The 14,597-nt window shown below is 32.2% G+C and overlaps 2 protein-coding genes across 3 annotated transcripts; one reads left to right on the plus strand and one right to left on the minus strand.

Moving 5' to 3' along the window:
• The first annotated feature begins 71 nt into the window (after positions 1-71).
• LOC114391170 (alpha-galactosidase 1-like) lies at positions 72-4,263 on the plus strand. The gene is made up of 15 exons (XM_028352185.1): positions 72-223; positions 459-517; positions 1,371-1,427; positions 1,554-1,588; positions 1,701-1,804; positions 1,886-1,961; positions 2,076-2,134; positions 2,238-2,303; positions 2,392-2,475; positions 2,566-2,630; positions 2,743-2,825; positions 3,099-3,189; positions 3,297-3,346; positions 3,436-3,579; positions 3,946-4,263. Exons 1-15 carry the CDS (start codon positions 72-74, stop codon positions 4,036-4,038), a joined length of 1,218 nt encoding a protein of 405 aa, XP_028207986.1. The 3' UTR covers positions 4,039-4,263.
• Positions 4,264-7,784: 3,521 nt separating this feature from the next.
• Positions 7,785-12,606, minus strand: LOC114391171 (thioredoxin H9-like). Of its 2 annotated transcripts, none has more exons than XM_028352187.1 (5): positions 12,442-12,606; positions 11,926-11,994; positions 10,094-10,213; positions 8,406-8,528; positions 7,785-8,160 (listed from the first exon to the last, which is right to left on the minus strand). In XM_028352187.1, exons 2-5 carry the CDS (start codon positions 11,944-11,946, stop codon positions 8,011-8,013), a joined length of 414 nt encoding a protein of 137 aa, XP_028207988.1. In that variant the 5' UTR covers positions 11,947-11,994; positions 12,442-12,606; the 3' UTR covers positions 7,785-8,010. The 2 variants fall into 2 exon arrangements, with proteins under 2 accessions (XP_028207988.1, XP_028207987.1); XM_028352186.1 differs by lacking the exons at positions 11,926-11,994; positions 12,442-12,606 and adding exons at positions 11,079-11,118; positions 11,218-11,418.
• Positions 12,607-14,597: the final 1,991 nt, after the last annotated feature.

The following is a 14,597-nucleotide window of genomic DNA, read 5'->3' on the forward strand; positions in this document are numbered from 1 at the left end:
TATATTCATCATTCATGCAGTGTATGAAGTTACACAAACAGCTGAGGCAATAGCTGATAGAGTGATCAAAAATGGAGATAAGAAAAACGTTGGTGGTTGTTGTGATGACACTTATGTTTTGTTCGGTTTCCGATTCATTAAGGTTGTTTAACAATGGTAAGAGTGAGAGCCAACACAGGAGAAATCTTGTTGCCAATGGCCTTGGTGCCACTCCTCCAATGGGGTATATATCACACATCTACCTTTTAGCTATAGAATTGTCACATCATGCACGTGGCATTTTGTATTTGTGATTTTCTTAATTTTTTCAACCAAAATTAGTAATGACGAATACAAACTTATATATGCAAATTTTCATTGAAATAGAACTAAACACCGTAATATACAATAAATCACATTTGATTCACGCATAAAAAACATTATGATATCGATCATTCATCTCCAATCCTTTTGTACAGGTGGAATAGCTGGAATCATTTTCACTTAAAAATAAACGAAACAGTCATCCGAGAAACAGGTATCTCACGATTTGTACATTGTAGAGTGTCTTTGTTTTATTTTTGTTAGCAGACATTCCAATGCATCATTTTATGAGAGACAACAAATTGTTACTTTTCCTTCGACCTTCCTTTCAAGCTTGTTAAATGGAGAAAAATTACAAACACACAGTTAGTGACTAAGTCCAATACCACCAGGCAGCCAGTCCATTTAACTCACTTTCTTAATGGGAGTTGTTTGCACCACATGTTTTTCTATCTGCACCTCCTTTAACTTTATAACTTTTATGTCATTCCAAAACTACCTTGTGGCCCCTTGTGACTTGTGATGTGAAGCAAAATGGGTGCAATTTTCATTTCTACTTTATTCCTCACCTATTTTTACTCATCCATTTTATTTCATCTCCACTCTACCAAAAGTGAATGAGTTGCTCAAAATAGAAAGTATGATACGATATTATAGAAAACTGTAAAATATTATTAAAAAATAAAAAAATTTAGTGAGTTTCTTCATTATATTATAGATGCTCTAATAACTAAGAAGACCAATTTATTTGTTAGGATGGAATAAAATAATTAAAGGAAGGATGTTAATTTCTAAAATTATAGTTTAGTATAAAAGGCTGCAATGTTGCACTATAGTATAAGAGTTTTAATTCAGTTTTTAGAATTGTAATAAAACGTAGCATGCATGGATTGTGAATATAAATTTAATATTTCTTTTTATGCACTTGGCACTTTATAATATATTTTTTTATCCATGTTTCTAATTGTAATATTAAAATATATATATGCGTAATGCACAAGTGTATATCTAGTATATTCAAATATTACAGTCTAATATATTGCAAAAATTTTCTTATGGTTTTACAGCTGATGCCCTTGTTTCTACGGGTCTATCCAAGCTAGGATACACTTATGTTAACATAGGTACATCAAAAACCTTTTTTTTTTGTTTTTTTTCAAGTGTTTCTAGTTTTTTTTTTTTTTCACTTCCCTTTACTTTGCAAAATGACATAACAACTGCAATTAACCTTGATCCATAATGCTTCGCAGATGATGGCTGGGGTGAAATGACCCGGGATGTCGATGTATGAATTGTATTGTTCTTCATATGTTTTGTTTCTACTTTTCTTGAAATCAAATTAAAATGATTTCATTGAATTAATAAAGAATTTGCTCCAAAATATATATACATGACAGGGTAATTTGGTAGCCCATAAAACCAAATTTCCTTCTGGCATCAAAGCTCTTGCAGATTATGTTCATGGGAAGGGTCTTAAGCTTGGCATTTATTCAGCTGCAGGGTACAAGATTTAACCAAAGCATATGTTTCTCAACTCTTTTAAAATTTTAGCTCCATGTATATGGTTGGGGTAATTTTGCAGGTATTTTACTTGTGCAAATGTGATGCCTGGTTCACTTGGTCATGAAGAGCAAGATGCCAAGACTTTCGCATCATGGGTATATAACACTGTTTATTTATTAAATTTGCTTATTCCTTTTGCTTGACTCCAACATATTAGTTGCTATTAAATAAACGGTTATTATTATCATTAATTTTTTTTTTTTTTGCAGGGTGTTGATTATCTCAAGTATGATAATTGTAACAATGGTGGAATAAAGCCTATTGATAGGTAGTAAAAATAGTTATATTTTCACAACACTGTTATAGTTATTTTCCAATTTTATTTTCATACCTAAAAAAGAAAATTGTTTTTTTTTTCTTTTTTTGTATAGATACCCTATTATGACTCGATCTTTGATGAAGGCAGGCCGTCCAATCTACTTCTCGCTATGTGAATGGTAGTTTTTGTTTGTTTTTAGATTGTTAATTGTTTTCAAATTTTGCACTCAATTTTTCCCTCTAATTACACGTTGCTTTGTTAATAAGGGGAGACATGCACCCTGCATTATGGGGTTATCAAGTGGGAAATAGCTGGAGAACTACTGATGACATTAGGGATAACTGGGATAGGTAAAAAATCAAAAAGCATAACAAATTGTATTAAAGTTGGGTTTATACTTTGTTGTTGTACAAACTATATGTAACTATTATGTTTGGCAGTATGCTTTCAAAAGCAGATATGAATGAAGTTTATGCTGATTATGCAAGACCTGGTGGTTGGAATGGTATGAATTTCACTATGCTTTCTTTATTTTGTCTAGATAATAATGACTAATGAGAGTTTTTTTTTTTAATGGTCATTTCTCTTTCTTTCATTCTAAACATTCAAATCGACAGATCCTGACATGCTCGAGATAGGAAATGGAGGGATGAACAAAAGTCAATATATTGTTCACTTCAGTTTATGGGCCATTTCCAAGGTACTATCCATCGCAAACATTCTAATGTACTTCTTCTATGTATATAACTTCTATGAAAGCATACACTTTAGAGTGAAGTAAATAATTTATACACAACAATGTAAATTGTTTTTACATTATTATAAATTATCACATATGATATAAATTTATTAACTTTTATAGTAATGATAATAATCACTTTAAAAATCATACCTACTGTAATTTCTAAATTAATCACTTTATAATTAAACTCTACTTTATACATTCCGTTTTACATGCAAAGAGTTAGTGCAGGCCCCTCTTATAATTGGCTGTGATGTTAGAAATATGACTGAAGACACTAAAGAGATACTATCAAATACGGAGGTTATTGCAGTTAACCAAGGTGATAAGAAGCTTAACACGTGTCTTCATGTACAATTATTCTTGTTCTTGTGCACTAAGTAAATGGCCTTTTATGTGGTTTTTAATATATTTTTTATACAACTTTAGATCCACTTGGTAAACAAGGTAAAAAGGTTAGGATGGAAAGCGCTCTCGAGGTAAATTGCTCTTGCTATACACCATGTATGCACATAGTTGAATAAGAAAGAAAATAAATAATCATTGAAATGTGTTTTTTTTTCATCAGGTTTGGTCAGGTCCTCTTTCAGAATACAGGGTGGCTGTTGTTTTACTCAATAAATACTCTGATCGTCGTGCGTCCATTACTGCTCTATGGGAAGATATTGGCCTTGATCCTTCTAGTGTTGTTGAAGCACGAGACCTTTGGGAGGTAGAATAATAATTTAGTGAAAATTCCATGGTATTTTCAGAAATTTAAGGGTTTTAGAATTGTTATGGAGAAACTCTTTGCCTCTCTTGGACTATTGATATGATAGAGCAACTACAATTTAAATTCTAGTTAACAATTTGTAACTAACTGTTCTATCATATTAATAGTACAATCTCTCTCTCCTTTGTTATGCTGAAACAGTAAAACTAATTCAATTATTGGCTTAAAAAACAACTAATTATACTAAAATTAAACTCTTAGATTTCTCTGGATATCATAGCAACTCTATGTGTCAATTATCTTTATCTTTTATTACACTTTATTGGACAATGATGCTGAAACATATCTTCTTTTCAATGTATGCAGCACAAGACATTGGAAAGACAATTCGTGGGTAAATTGACTGACACTGTTGAACCACATTCTTGCAAAATGTATGTGCTGAAGCCAATAGCTTGAGTTTCAAAAGATGTTTGGATTGCAACTTTGGGAGCCATTGCACTAGCACATTTTTCATTTGCTCATGAACTTTTCTTTTACTAGTATCTCGTGAATAAACATCCTTCTCTTGTTTCTACTCATGGATATATGCTACTTTAGTTAGTGTAATTTAAACAAGATTGCATTTTCTGCTTTAGTTAGTTTGTTATGAATGATGTTGGATTTGTGCTCCTTTAGTTAATTTATGCGTTGCTAATATGTTGTGTTAGTGCAATATCAACAAAAGTTGAAAAATTCTATTTAATTTGAAAATTTGTACAAAAATTATATTGAAATAAAGATGAATAATTAAGATAAATTGTGAGATCTGTTATAAAAAAATATTTTTAGAGCTGAAGTAATGAAAATGATCTTGTAAGATGTGAAAATTTATAAAAATATCTTTTGGCAACTCGAGGGTTACTCTCCGTTAGAATTGTTCTTAAATTAGTGTTTATTTGAGTCTTAAGTGCAGTCATTCAGTTCATTTGATAACTGAAGTATTTTAAGGAAAAGGAAATTAAATGGGTGACCGATTAAAATGATAGAGAAAATACGAAAGGAAGATAAAAATGCTTATGAGACGAGATATGCTGGCTGACCCACCGAAATATTACAACCCAAGCTTCAAATTTTTTAGATTACAAATAAAAATTAAACTTCATTATTCATCCCGTATAGATAGATATTTCCCTTGTCTGACAATGAAGCTCAACATCTTAATATTTGTTATGTGAGAGTGGGACATTAGTAGCATAGAACGGTTTCTTGTCCATCAAACTTGCAATACATGTTGATTTTCCTGTAGTTCTTCGTCGTAACTTAGATAGAGTATTGATTGATGGTGGAAAAGGCAACAAACATGACAAGTGCACTAGGGAGCTGAGTCTTTTAGATGTGGCCAAGAGACATGATTAAATGGAAGTTTGTTTGTTTTGATAGTGCATATCAGATTGATTACAAGAGACATGGCATGGGATTCACATGCATGTTTTCTCATAACGTAGAGAGAAAGGATGTTGGGTCCTACACATGTGTTCATAGCACATTTCATATTTGTAGAAGTGGGGAAATTTTCCCAATTCACCTTCAAATATCGGTTCACATTCACTAGCTAGCTCCAGTTAAATGAACATCAAGATGTTGAAAACAAGAAGGTGCTGACAACAAAATTTAACCTACCTGCAAACTAGTGATGCACACAAGATTCATATTTGGTCCATCTACCGGAAGAGCCTCGAGGCTGATCTCTTAAAGACTTTTCCTTCAAGCTTTAGTCGTCTATATATATGCTTCTCTCAGATGACAAGGTCGGATTGTGATAGCAACAAAGGACCCATCGACTCAGCACCATGCATCAGTACGTGACCCAGCGCCATGCAACAAACCCACACGTGTCGTCACTATATAAGCCCAAGTATCTAGAAGATTACGTATAAGTGTACGAGACAAGCACCAAACCTTGATCTTTCTGTCATAACAGAAAGGATATTAGCTATTGTAATAGTCTATAAATACTACACTACGTGCATGAATAAAGCAGCGAATCCTTTGAGTACTTTAACTTTTCGTGCGCTTTCCTTCTTAGGTACTCAAATTTGGTACTCAAATTTTTAAGAACTTGAGTACTAAATTAAATTATTTAAAATAATTTGAGACTAAATTGATTTATTTTTAATAACTTGATAATCAAATTGAATCTTTTAAAAATTTGAGGAATAAATTGGTTTATTTTTAAGAACTTTGAGAATCAAATTAAACTATTTAAAATAATTTGAAAACTAAATTGATAATTAATTTTATTAAGAAAGATATAATAAATATTAAAGAGGTATTTAAGATGATGAAATATTTTTTAATCACTGCTCATACAGCAAAGTAACGTATTTGCTAGATTCAAGGAACTTGAAGTTGTGTTGCTAGATTGCTGCAACAATGGCACATGTCAATGAGAAGTAAGAAGCAGTTTGGACTTATAGATTGATTGCTTGGGATACTGAATTGATTTTCTAAACCAAAGCAAGGTATCAATCTAACGCTCTCAACTCAACACAAAATATCAGAAACTATACATTTTAATGAGTACAATTCATAATCCTCGACTAGGAATGCCTCAGAATAGCCTTTTCTAAACCAACGCAAGGTATTATCAATCAAACCCTCTCAACTCAGCACAAAATATCAGAATTCAGAAACAAATTATCCATTTTAATGAATAAAATTCATCATCCCTCACCCGGAATACCTGAGAACAGCATGATCATAGTTCACATATGAAGTAATAGCAAACTGAGTAAAATGCAGTTGAAAAATCGTAACACCTATGCTAGTCTACTTGGAATATAATGATTCAGGTTATACATTTGTCCATCTAAATCATAAGATTGATTGCAAAAACATGTTGAGCAGTAGTAAATGATAAGCTGAAAATAAAAAGCATAGGCAAATTAGCCATGGGCCATACTGCCACAGCAAGGATATCTATCACATTTTGCAGAAAATACAAAAATTTATATTGGTGCTAGGTCCGTGAACAATGTATATGGTTTATCTTAACACGCATCAAATGATCAAAACATATGAAAACAAAAAATTGCTACTGTCATTTGCCCTTTTCATTTTACATGATCAAGATAACAGTTCAAACACCCCCACCCCCCAAAAAGGGAAAAAGAAAAGTTCCTCCAGAGTAGAAGTTATTAACTACATCAACATCAACATCTAATATATCGATCTCTCACACTTAGTAAAATGTCAATGAATACGAAACATTCAAACTTATCAAACAAACCATAACTAGAGAAAAAAACTAGAAACACGAAAAGTAAGAAATAAAAATGCTAAAAAAATGCAATTACAAGTTACCTTGGAAAATGGAGGTCTGATATGTGCCTCTTAATTTTCAACAACTAGCTGCGCAGGGTGGTGGCCAAAGTTTGCTAGGTGTAAACTTGTTTGCGCAGGGTGAAGTTTTGGCCATTCAGGCTGTTCATGGAGACGATATTTTCATGCTCCACCAGAGCATGAGCTTTTGGGAACCACGGGAGATCATTTTCGAAGCAGCTAACCAACAGGTACTTAGTTTCTGGGGAGTTTCACACTAGGATGGGAAGGACTTCCATTGCACAGTAGATTTACCTTCCCTTTATTAATAGTATACATGATAATGTGATTTAAACTATTTTATTTAACTTGTGATTTTATCAAAACCTATATTTACTCCTTTCACGTCAAAAATAACTTTTAATTTTTATATTATAGTATTTGAATAAATATTGAATACCCACTTTAATTAAATTAGGTGTAATTATTAAAAGTTTAAATTTGGATGTTAATATTGATAAAATTAATTAATTAAACATTGATAATATAATATGAAATTAGAGTTTGAAAAACATTAAAAATTTACACTTATAAAATCAATCATATATCACACCTGATGAGATTTTCAGTAATTTCCACAAATGAAAAACACAAGATTAGATAGGCATTAAGGTAGAGACAAACTAGAGACAGATGAACATAGAGGTGGTGTGTTGAAGGAAAATTGAATAGGAGGAGGATTAGCTGAGTAACGTGGGAAAGAGGTAGATGTAGAGCTGTTCTCAAATTCCATATACGGCTAATGGAGAACACCGGTGTTGTACTGTGTTCGACTAATAAGAATTAGGAAAAGGAAAGTGAAGGGGGATTGTGACTTGTGAAAGGGGTTCTTATAACAATAATGACTCAAATAACCATAAGGCACATCAATTCATTATATTTCAAAGGTACCAACGACATCAATTCATGTTGAAATTTTAAGTACAAGACATTCATTTGATACGTCATATTTACATTTAAAAAGAAATGCAATGACAATGTCACGGGAATACATGCAGAATACGCACTACCATGTGAAGAGAGAAGGGAAGAGCAAAGCTTCTATGAATAGATATACCACAACAATCACTATTGCTTATGAGGCACTACATCATTAACCACAACAATCTTCTTCTCCAGCTCTGGCTTGTTGGCTCCTACAAGTTTGTCAACTTCTTTTCCATCTTTAAGAAAGAAGAAAGTTGGTGTGGCTTTGATGTCCCACGAAGTGCTGAAGTCCTGCAACATACAAAACCATGTTCATTAATGTCACATATTAGGACAACGATTAAGTCCCCATAACATCCACCAGGGAGAAACTACATGATCATCCAAGAAACATTCATCTTTAATTATGGATTTCCAAATAAAGATTTCTCTGTTTCCCAGTGCACGTCGAAGTAAAGGGTAGTACTAATTAATATTTATTTACTATGCTTTAAATAAATAAATAAATAAATAATAATAATAGCTTGGCTACTTACAGCTAGTTCATCCACATCGACTAATAAGAACATGATAGACGGGTATTTCACGGACAACTCGCAATAATGTGGTGCAATCACCTTACAAGGACCACACCATGTTGCACTGAAATTTGCAATTACCTGTTAAAAATGAAGCTTTAGAATTAACTATTGCACCCAAAGGAAATACAGTATACTCATGAAAGAAAGGGGCTGGGTGGGGGTTTAAAAGAAATTTAAGCAATTAAATTATCATATATTCTATCAGAATGGGAGGGGTCAACTCAAAAAATATCTCCATGTGCATTTTCAGTAGAGAGAAAAATTTCCAAGTGGGGGATCTGAAATGGACAGACATCACGTGTTTGGGAGGCATGATGATGTGGACAGAAACTATGGGGTTCATACATAAAAAAATTAAAACCATGCCCTTGAACAGTCTGCCCTCAGAAAATATCTTCACAAATTCCATACTGCTGTACTAGTCATATTATAAAGTTCAAAGATACAAATCAAAATGTCCTTCACAAAGTTCAAGTGTAAATAATAGGACCACCTCATGCCGATTTTGAGAATATAAGATTATATCCTTTAACAAGTTTAAGATTAAATAATAGGATCTATCCGTGCCAATTTTGAGAATACGATGTTATATCATATCCCCTTCTGTTAGACCAGGCTAGCAGATAGAAATTGGGCTTAGTTTAGTCAGAACAAAGGCTGAAAGCCTTTGAAAGAGAAGAAAATCAACCCTGATGAGCAGGGAGTTGGTTAGGAGGGAACTGACATGTAGGAGCTTAGTGGGGTTGCCACATGCGAGGGTGCACATTCTGTTAGTTTTAGTTAGCTTTTAGGAGAGAGGTTAAGCTCTTAGCTTTTTCTTCAGTTTCAAGTTTATCTTTTTCTCTCAAACACGACTTCCTTTTTCTACTTTTAAAGGCACTAAAAAGTTGAGTTGAGTTGGTTAAGCAAAGTGTACTTTCTTAACTTGTGTTTGTGGTGAGTCTTTTTTTTTCCCCAAATATTGCATTATATTATTTTTTTCTCTTTTTTTTTTTGAAAAGCAATTTTTCTTTCTCATTGTAAGATTGATTTATTTTTCCTTCATATCTCATGTTAAATTTTTGCCTCCCTTAACCATTTTTTCTAGTTCCATCCCTGACCCCACTGATTCCACATTGTATTAGCATGATTAATGCAGTTAAATACTTGATTTATATTTGACGTAATCAGAATTAATTGTTTTTTTTTCCAATTTTATGCATTTATTGGTTGTCTTTCCCTATTTCCTGTATTTATATGAGTAACCTCTTGTATTTTATATGCACTGAAAATATCATTTGTAGTCTCTACACTCTCCCTTCCCTTCCTCCTTCCCCACCTAAACCCCTATAATTTCAACAGATTGTTAATCATCAACAAGAATGATAATAAACTGAAGGCATTGAGAAAAACCAGGTGGAAGCTTCAATTAGTTTTGTAGGATTAAATGAGGACTTTTATCTAAAGTTATATGCCAAAAGTTCTCAAAAAGATTAGTGAGGCTTTGCTGTCAAGAACTGGAAACACAGATTAACTCATTTTACCAACTACATACATGCATGGTAAATTAATAAGGGTTCAGCGAAACAATACAAACAAGACCTTCAGATAACATTTAATATTATTGAGCTACAATTACAAATTAAATAAGAAGTAAAACTTACAATTTTACTCTCCTTCCTCGCTTGATCCAACTTTTGGTCCCAAGATTCTTTGGTAGTAATAAGTTGCACATTCCCAGAAGCAAGCTCCACAATATGATCAGAATCATCATCCGCATGAGCCTGCAAACATTAGAAACATGATAATTCACAGTCAATCAAATTATTAATGATAGATATGAACTGATACGGTACAAAATTGTTTTAGAAGCATTGAGGTGCCATGAGGCTTGCAGAACTATCAAAGAAATAAACAATTTTTTTCGCCCTGCCCCCCTCTTCCTGAGAGTCAATAGTGGGGAGGAAAGAAAAGTCAGGAAGATACTAAGCTGACAGAAGGACAAATTTTAGGCTACATTTTAAGTACAAATTTGTTTTATTGCCTTAATGGGTTTTTCACATGGATAGCCAGATAGGGATAAGGAATAAAAAAAAATGCATTCTCAGATATCCTGAAGTTAAAGACGAGCCCTTCAGTACCATTAAAAACATGGAATTCAAGAAAAGCAAAAGATGGAGAAAAGCGGGAAAAAGAGAAAGAAAAAAAACCAAAATTCTAAGGATAAGTTATTAGTAAACACAACTGAATAGAGCAAGAACAGAGCAATTAGTATATTACTGCAAAAAAGCAATGGTTGATGATATTCCAGCATCAATAAACCATAGATTATGTTAGAAATACAAAATCATTCATAGGCTTCTACCTAATAGCTTAAGCTCTTAGGAGAAACGGTCTTTGACATAGTATTAGAGCCTCTATGACCAAATGGACAAAAGTTCAAACCTCGTCACCTCCATTCTTTTACATAAAGTTGAATATCATCAGTATAAGAATTGCCCACACTTAAAGTCCAATGGGCTCTTACATGAAAGGGAATGTTAGAAATCTAAAACGATTCACAGACTTCTACCTAATAGCTATAAATTTTAGGAAAGTTGGTCTTTGACAGAATGTAACAAAATTCTCTTTTAATTGGACATGTTATACCTTAATCCAGTTGTTACCTCTGTTAACATCGTTTTTACTCCTGCAAATATCCATATTCCCAGTTTAACTACTTTGATATAGATTGACTATATAAACAACAATGTTATGAGTTCACTGCAAGAAGCATTGGTTAACTTACATCATATCGGAGCTGTATTCTCATCTTTGTAAAAATATGTTTCCATACTCTTGCTTACTTTCAGTTGACATAGTTTTGGAAAGTAGCAAATTAGTTCTGACCTCTAGTTCTTAAATTGTTTGCCTCTCTAGTTATAACATCATCGGCTAGGCTCGACTAATATTGCTCCTTAGTCCTTACAACTAGATTAGTTGTCCATGCCTATGGCATAATTGGAAAGTAAATATCACTGTTTGATATTTAGAATATAGATATCTTAATACAATTGAGGGTGCTAACAATAATTACTCATTTCTAATTTTTTATTTTTCATTAGTTATTAGTATGTTTCTTCATTTCTAGTTTTTTGATATTCTTTTCTAATCTATCTGCTAAAGATTACTTGCAATACAGTCCAGGAAGGCAAACTGAAGATGTAAATGTTTAGGTCTAGAAGTTGCAAGCAAATAACTTAGTTTTGCCAAAAAGAAAAGCCATAGAAAAAGACCATCAGTTCAAGTTGTAACAGCAGGGCTTCCTTACACTATTATCCTCATAAACTATACCAGAGGGGAGAGGAAAAATGTTTCAGACACATTCAAAATCATAACCTACTGAAAGATTATTTGATCTGTTTAAGATAACGTTTAGCAGGAAAGACTTGGGCTTTCAAGTTCTGATGAGAATAACTATAAGAAAATATAATTTGAAGTATCCAAATGTTCTTACCTTGCGCAAACAATTCCCCATCTAATAGTTTCAGAGCCACGAAATTGTAAAACTTGAATAAACTGAACCCTGCAAGCAGAATTTCGGCACAACAAATGTGTCAAAATCCATAAAATTCAAAGAGAAAGTCAGAGAGAATAAACAAGGGAATTTGGCAATCACAGAAGAGTGAAGGTACACAACACGAAAACTACACAATGCTTATTCAGACATGATTTTCCTACTTAAAACTGTTTCCAAGTATTCCTAAAATGCAAAGTAATAGCTAGAACGATGATGATGATGATGCAAGTGGGGTCCCATCATTCGTTCAGAAAATGAGAAGAAAAAAAAATTGCTTTGGCTACTGAGATTAGAACACAAATTTGCTTGCATCTAATAGCACAAAATTCTATAGCAGGAATTTAAAGTTGCCAACTTTCGAGCAAGAAAAGGAAAACCCATGAAAGATTAACCAAAATTAAAGGGATAATTTATGAAATTGGATTAGGAATATCAGAGAAAAATAAAACCCACCGTTGGGAAAAAGCCTAGTTTGCAGATTTGAGCTGAAATGAGCGTTGCCTTCTTCAATCCGTGAGTGAGGTATATATAACTAGACCAAGGATGAGGAGGAGAAGATAAAGAGCGTTTCAAAAATATTAAATAAATGTCTTTTTTGTTCCCAACACAAAAAGTTGAATAGTGATGAATTCAATTCAATTCAATTCTGGAGACAATTATTTATTTATTCAATTGATAATTGAATCGTACTAATCAATTGAGACAACAAACAATGACTTTACGAAATTACTAAATTGCACATTTCTCAGGTGTGAAATGCTAATTAATTAAAGCCAATTGCTTTAAGAGAACTGACAAAAAGGGTAAGAATATGAAATATGAATGCGGTGATTCAAATTTGACCCTTGACCTGTGAAATTGAGGACGACCGACTACCAAGTCTTCCAGGCTATCCATTATAAAATTATTCATTAATTTTTTTTGTAGTCAGTTCTTCATTGACTAAAACATAACCTTTTCTTTTTTATCACTTATTTTTATTCTCTTTTTTTTCTCTCCTGAAAATAAGGTATTCTATTAACTATTGTTGGACGACCGACTACCAAGTCTTCCTGTATAGTTAAGAATCATATTTCTGTCAAGAGAATTCAGTTATCTATTAACTATTGTTGGATCTTGTTGATTGAGCACATTAACCAGGAAATAAAGAGTTGGAGGTTCAATGAACAAGTTTGGAAGAAGAAAAAATAAAGTATTAAAAGTTTCATCATTTAAATAAATCATCTACTTCCTTTTCATTATCATTAATTATCACATGTTAAAATAAATCAACATTGGGATTCCTATAATAATACTTTTAAAATAGATGATATTGCTGAGAAAAAAAAAGAACTGTGCCAAAAAAATAGATGATACTGATTCATATTTATAGGAAGAGTAATGTTTAATTTTTATAACAAATTGTCTAATCTGGTTGGGATTGTTAATTTAGATGGGTAAGACAAAATATACCTACTGTTTTGTTCTATGTTCTCAACCTAGGGTATGTCTCTTGTGAGAAAGAGACAATTGTGGATTATATATTCGCAAATAATGTATTCAAGAAATACAAGTTATTCCACTCCATTATCCATATATATCTTTTTACTTTAAAAAGTCCATATATTATGAGACATGCATGACTTACACTTTAGATCCTGGAGCTACATTAAAGCATCTACCAATGGCTTTAATGTCTCCCTCTTTGAATGGACTATATAAGGAGCCGCTGCTTTGCTTAAGGATTCTGTCTTGAGACTTTTATTCATGTTCTCTTTTGGTGATTTCTGTGATGGTTCTGTACTCATTTCTATACGGTGTAATTCTGTTTTGCCTACATTGTGTTTGATGGGATTTAAGAAGTATATTCTTATTGTTATTTTCTGCAGGTGTTGTATGTTCACAACAGATTCTGTATGTATCAGTTCTGCCATTATTCTACAAAGCACATATGTATTCTGTTCTGGTCAGGTTTGGTGGCATTTCTAATATTATCTCCTTTTTTGGCTGTTAAAAAAAAAATAAAAAACTTACCCTTTATACGTTTTAGTGGACAAATTTATGGGTCACAGGGTCAGGCAATCTTAGTCCAACTCAAATTCCGTGTGAACATTGTTCCAAAATAAAAATTCCATATGAACAACAAATAAATCATTATCAAAATCTAATTTTGATAAAGTCAAGCACAACCCTTGTCGAAATTCCCTGGCATGACAACTATGTCATTGTGATGTAAAGATATAAATTTAGATTTTTTTTTTTAGAAGTAAAGATACATTTATATCAATAATTTAATTAAACACTTATTTAATATTTTTTTTACATGAGAGTTTACATCATAAATTTAAATATGAAACTTATTGAAATAAAATAAAAAACTGTTCTGATAAATTTCACTAAAAACAATATTCTGATAAGAAAAATAGCATATTCAAATTATAAAATATTTCTATAAGCCCATCTTACGTATGCCCATTGCCCCCTAAAGTAATGAATTATTAAAATAACGTCGTTTTATTCTCAAAAGCATAAATAATAGTGTAAGGTTTTACCTACTATCATTTTTTATTTATTTATTATCTTCTACTTTAATATTGATATTATTTAGCTTAAATGATTTTAATTTAATA

Source organism: Glycine soja, chromosome 16 (genome assembly GCF_004193775.1).
Source record: "Glycine soja cultivar W05 chromosome 16, ASM419377v2, whole genome shotgun sequence".
Lineage (NCBI taxonomy): Eukaryota > Viridiplantae > Streptophyta > Magnoliopsida > Fabales > Fabaceae > Glycine > Glycine soja.

Excerpts from the sequence above, each read along its gene's own strand:
- LOC114391170 (XM_028352185.1), top strand. The coding sequence starts at position 72 with ATGGAGATAAGAAAAACGTTGGTGGTTGTTGTGATGACACTTATGTTT. Across the intron at positions 2,304-2,391 it reads TACTTCTCGCTATGTGAATG|GGGAGACATGCACCCTGCAT; the intron begins GTAGTTTTTGTT and ends TTTGTTAATAAG. Across the intron at positions 2,631-2,742 it reads AAGACCTGGTGGTTGGAATG|ATCCTGACATGCTCGAGATA; the intron begins GTATGAATTTCA and ends TCAAATCGACAG.
- LOC114391171 (XM_028352186.1), bottom strand. Across the intron at positions 10,214-11,078 it reads GAGGTAACAACTGGATTAAG|GCTCATGCGGATGATGATTC; the intron begins GTATAACATGTC and ends TAATGTTTGCAG. Across the intron at positions 8,161-8,405 it reads TCGATGTGGATGAACTAGCT|GACTTCAGCACTTCGTGGGA; the intron begins GTAAGTAGCCAA and ends TGTATGTTGCAG.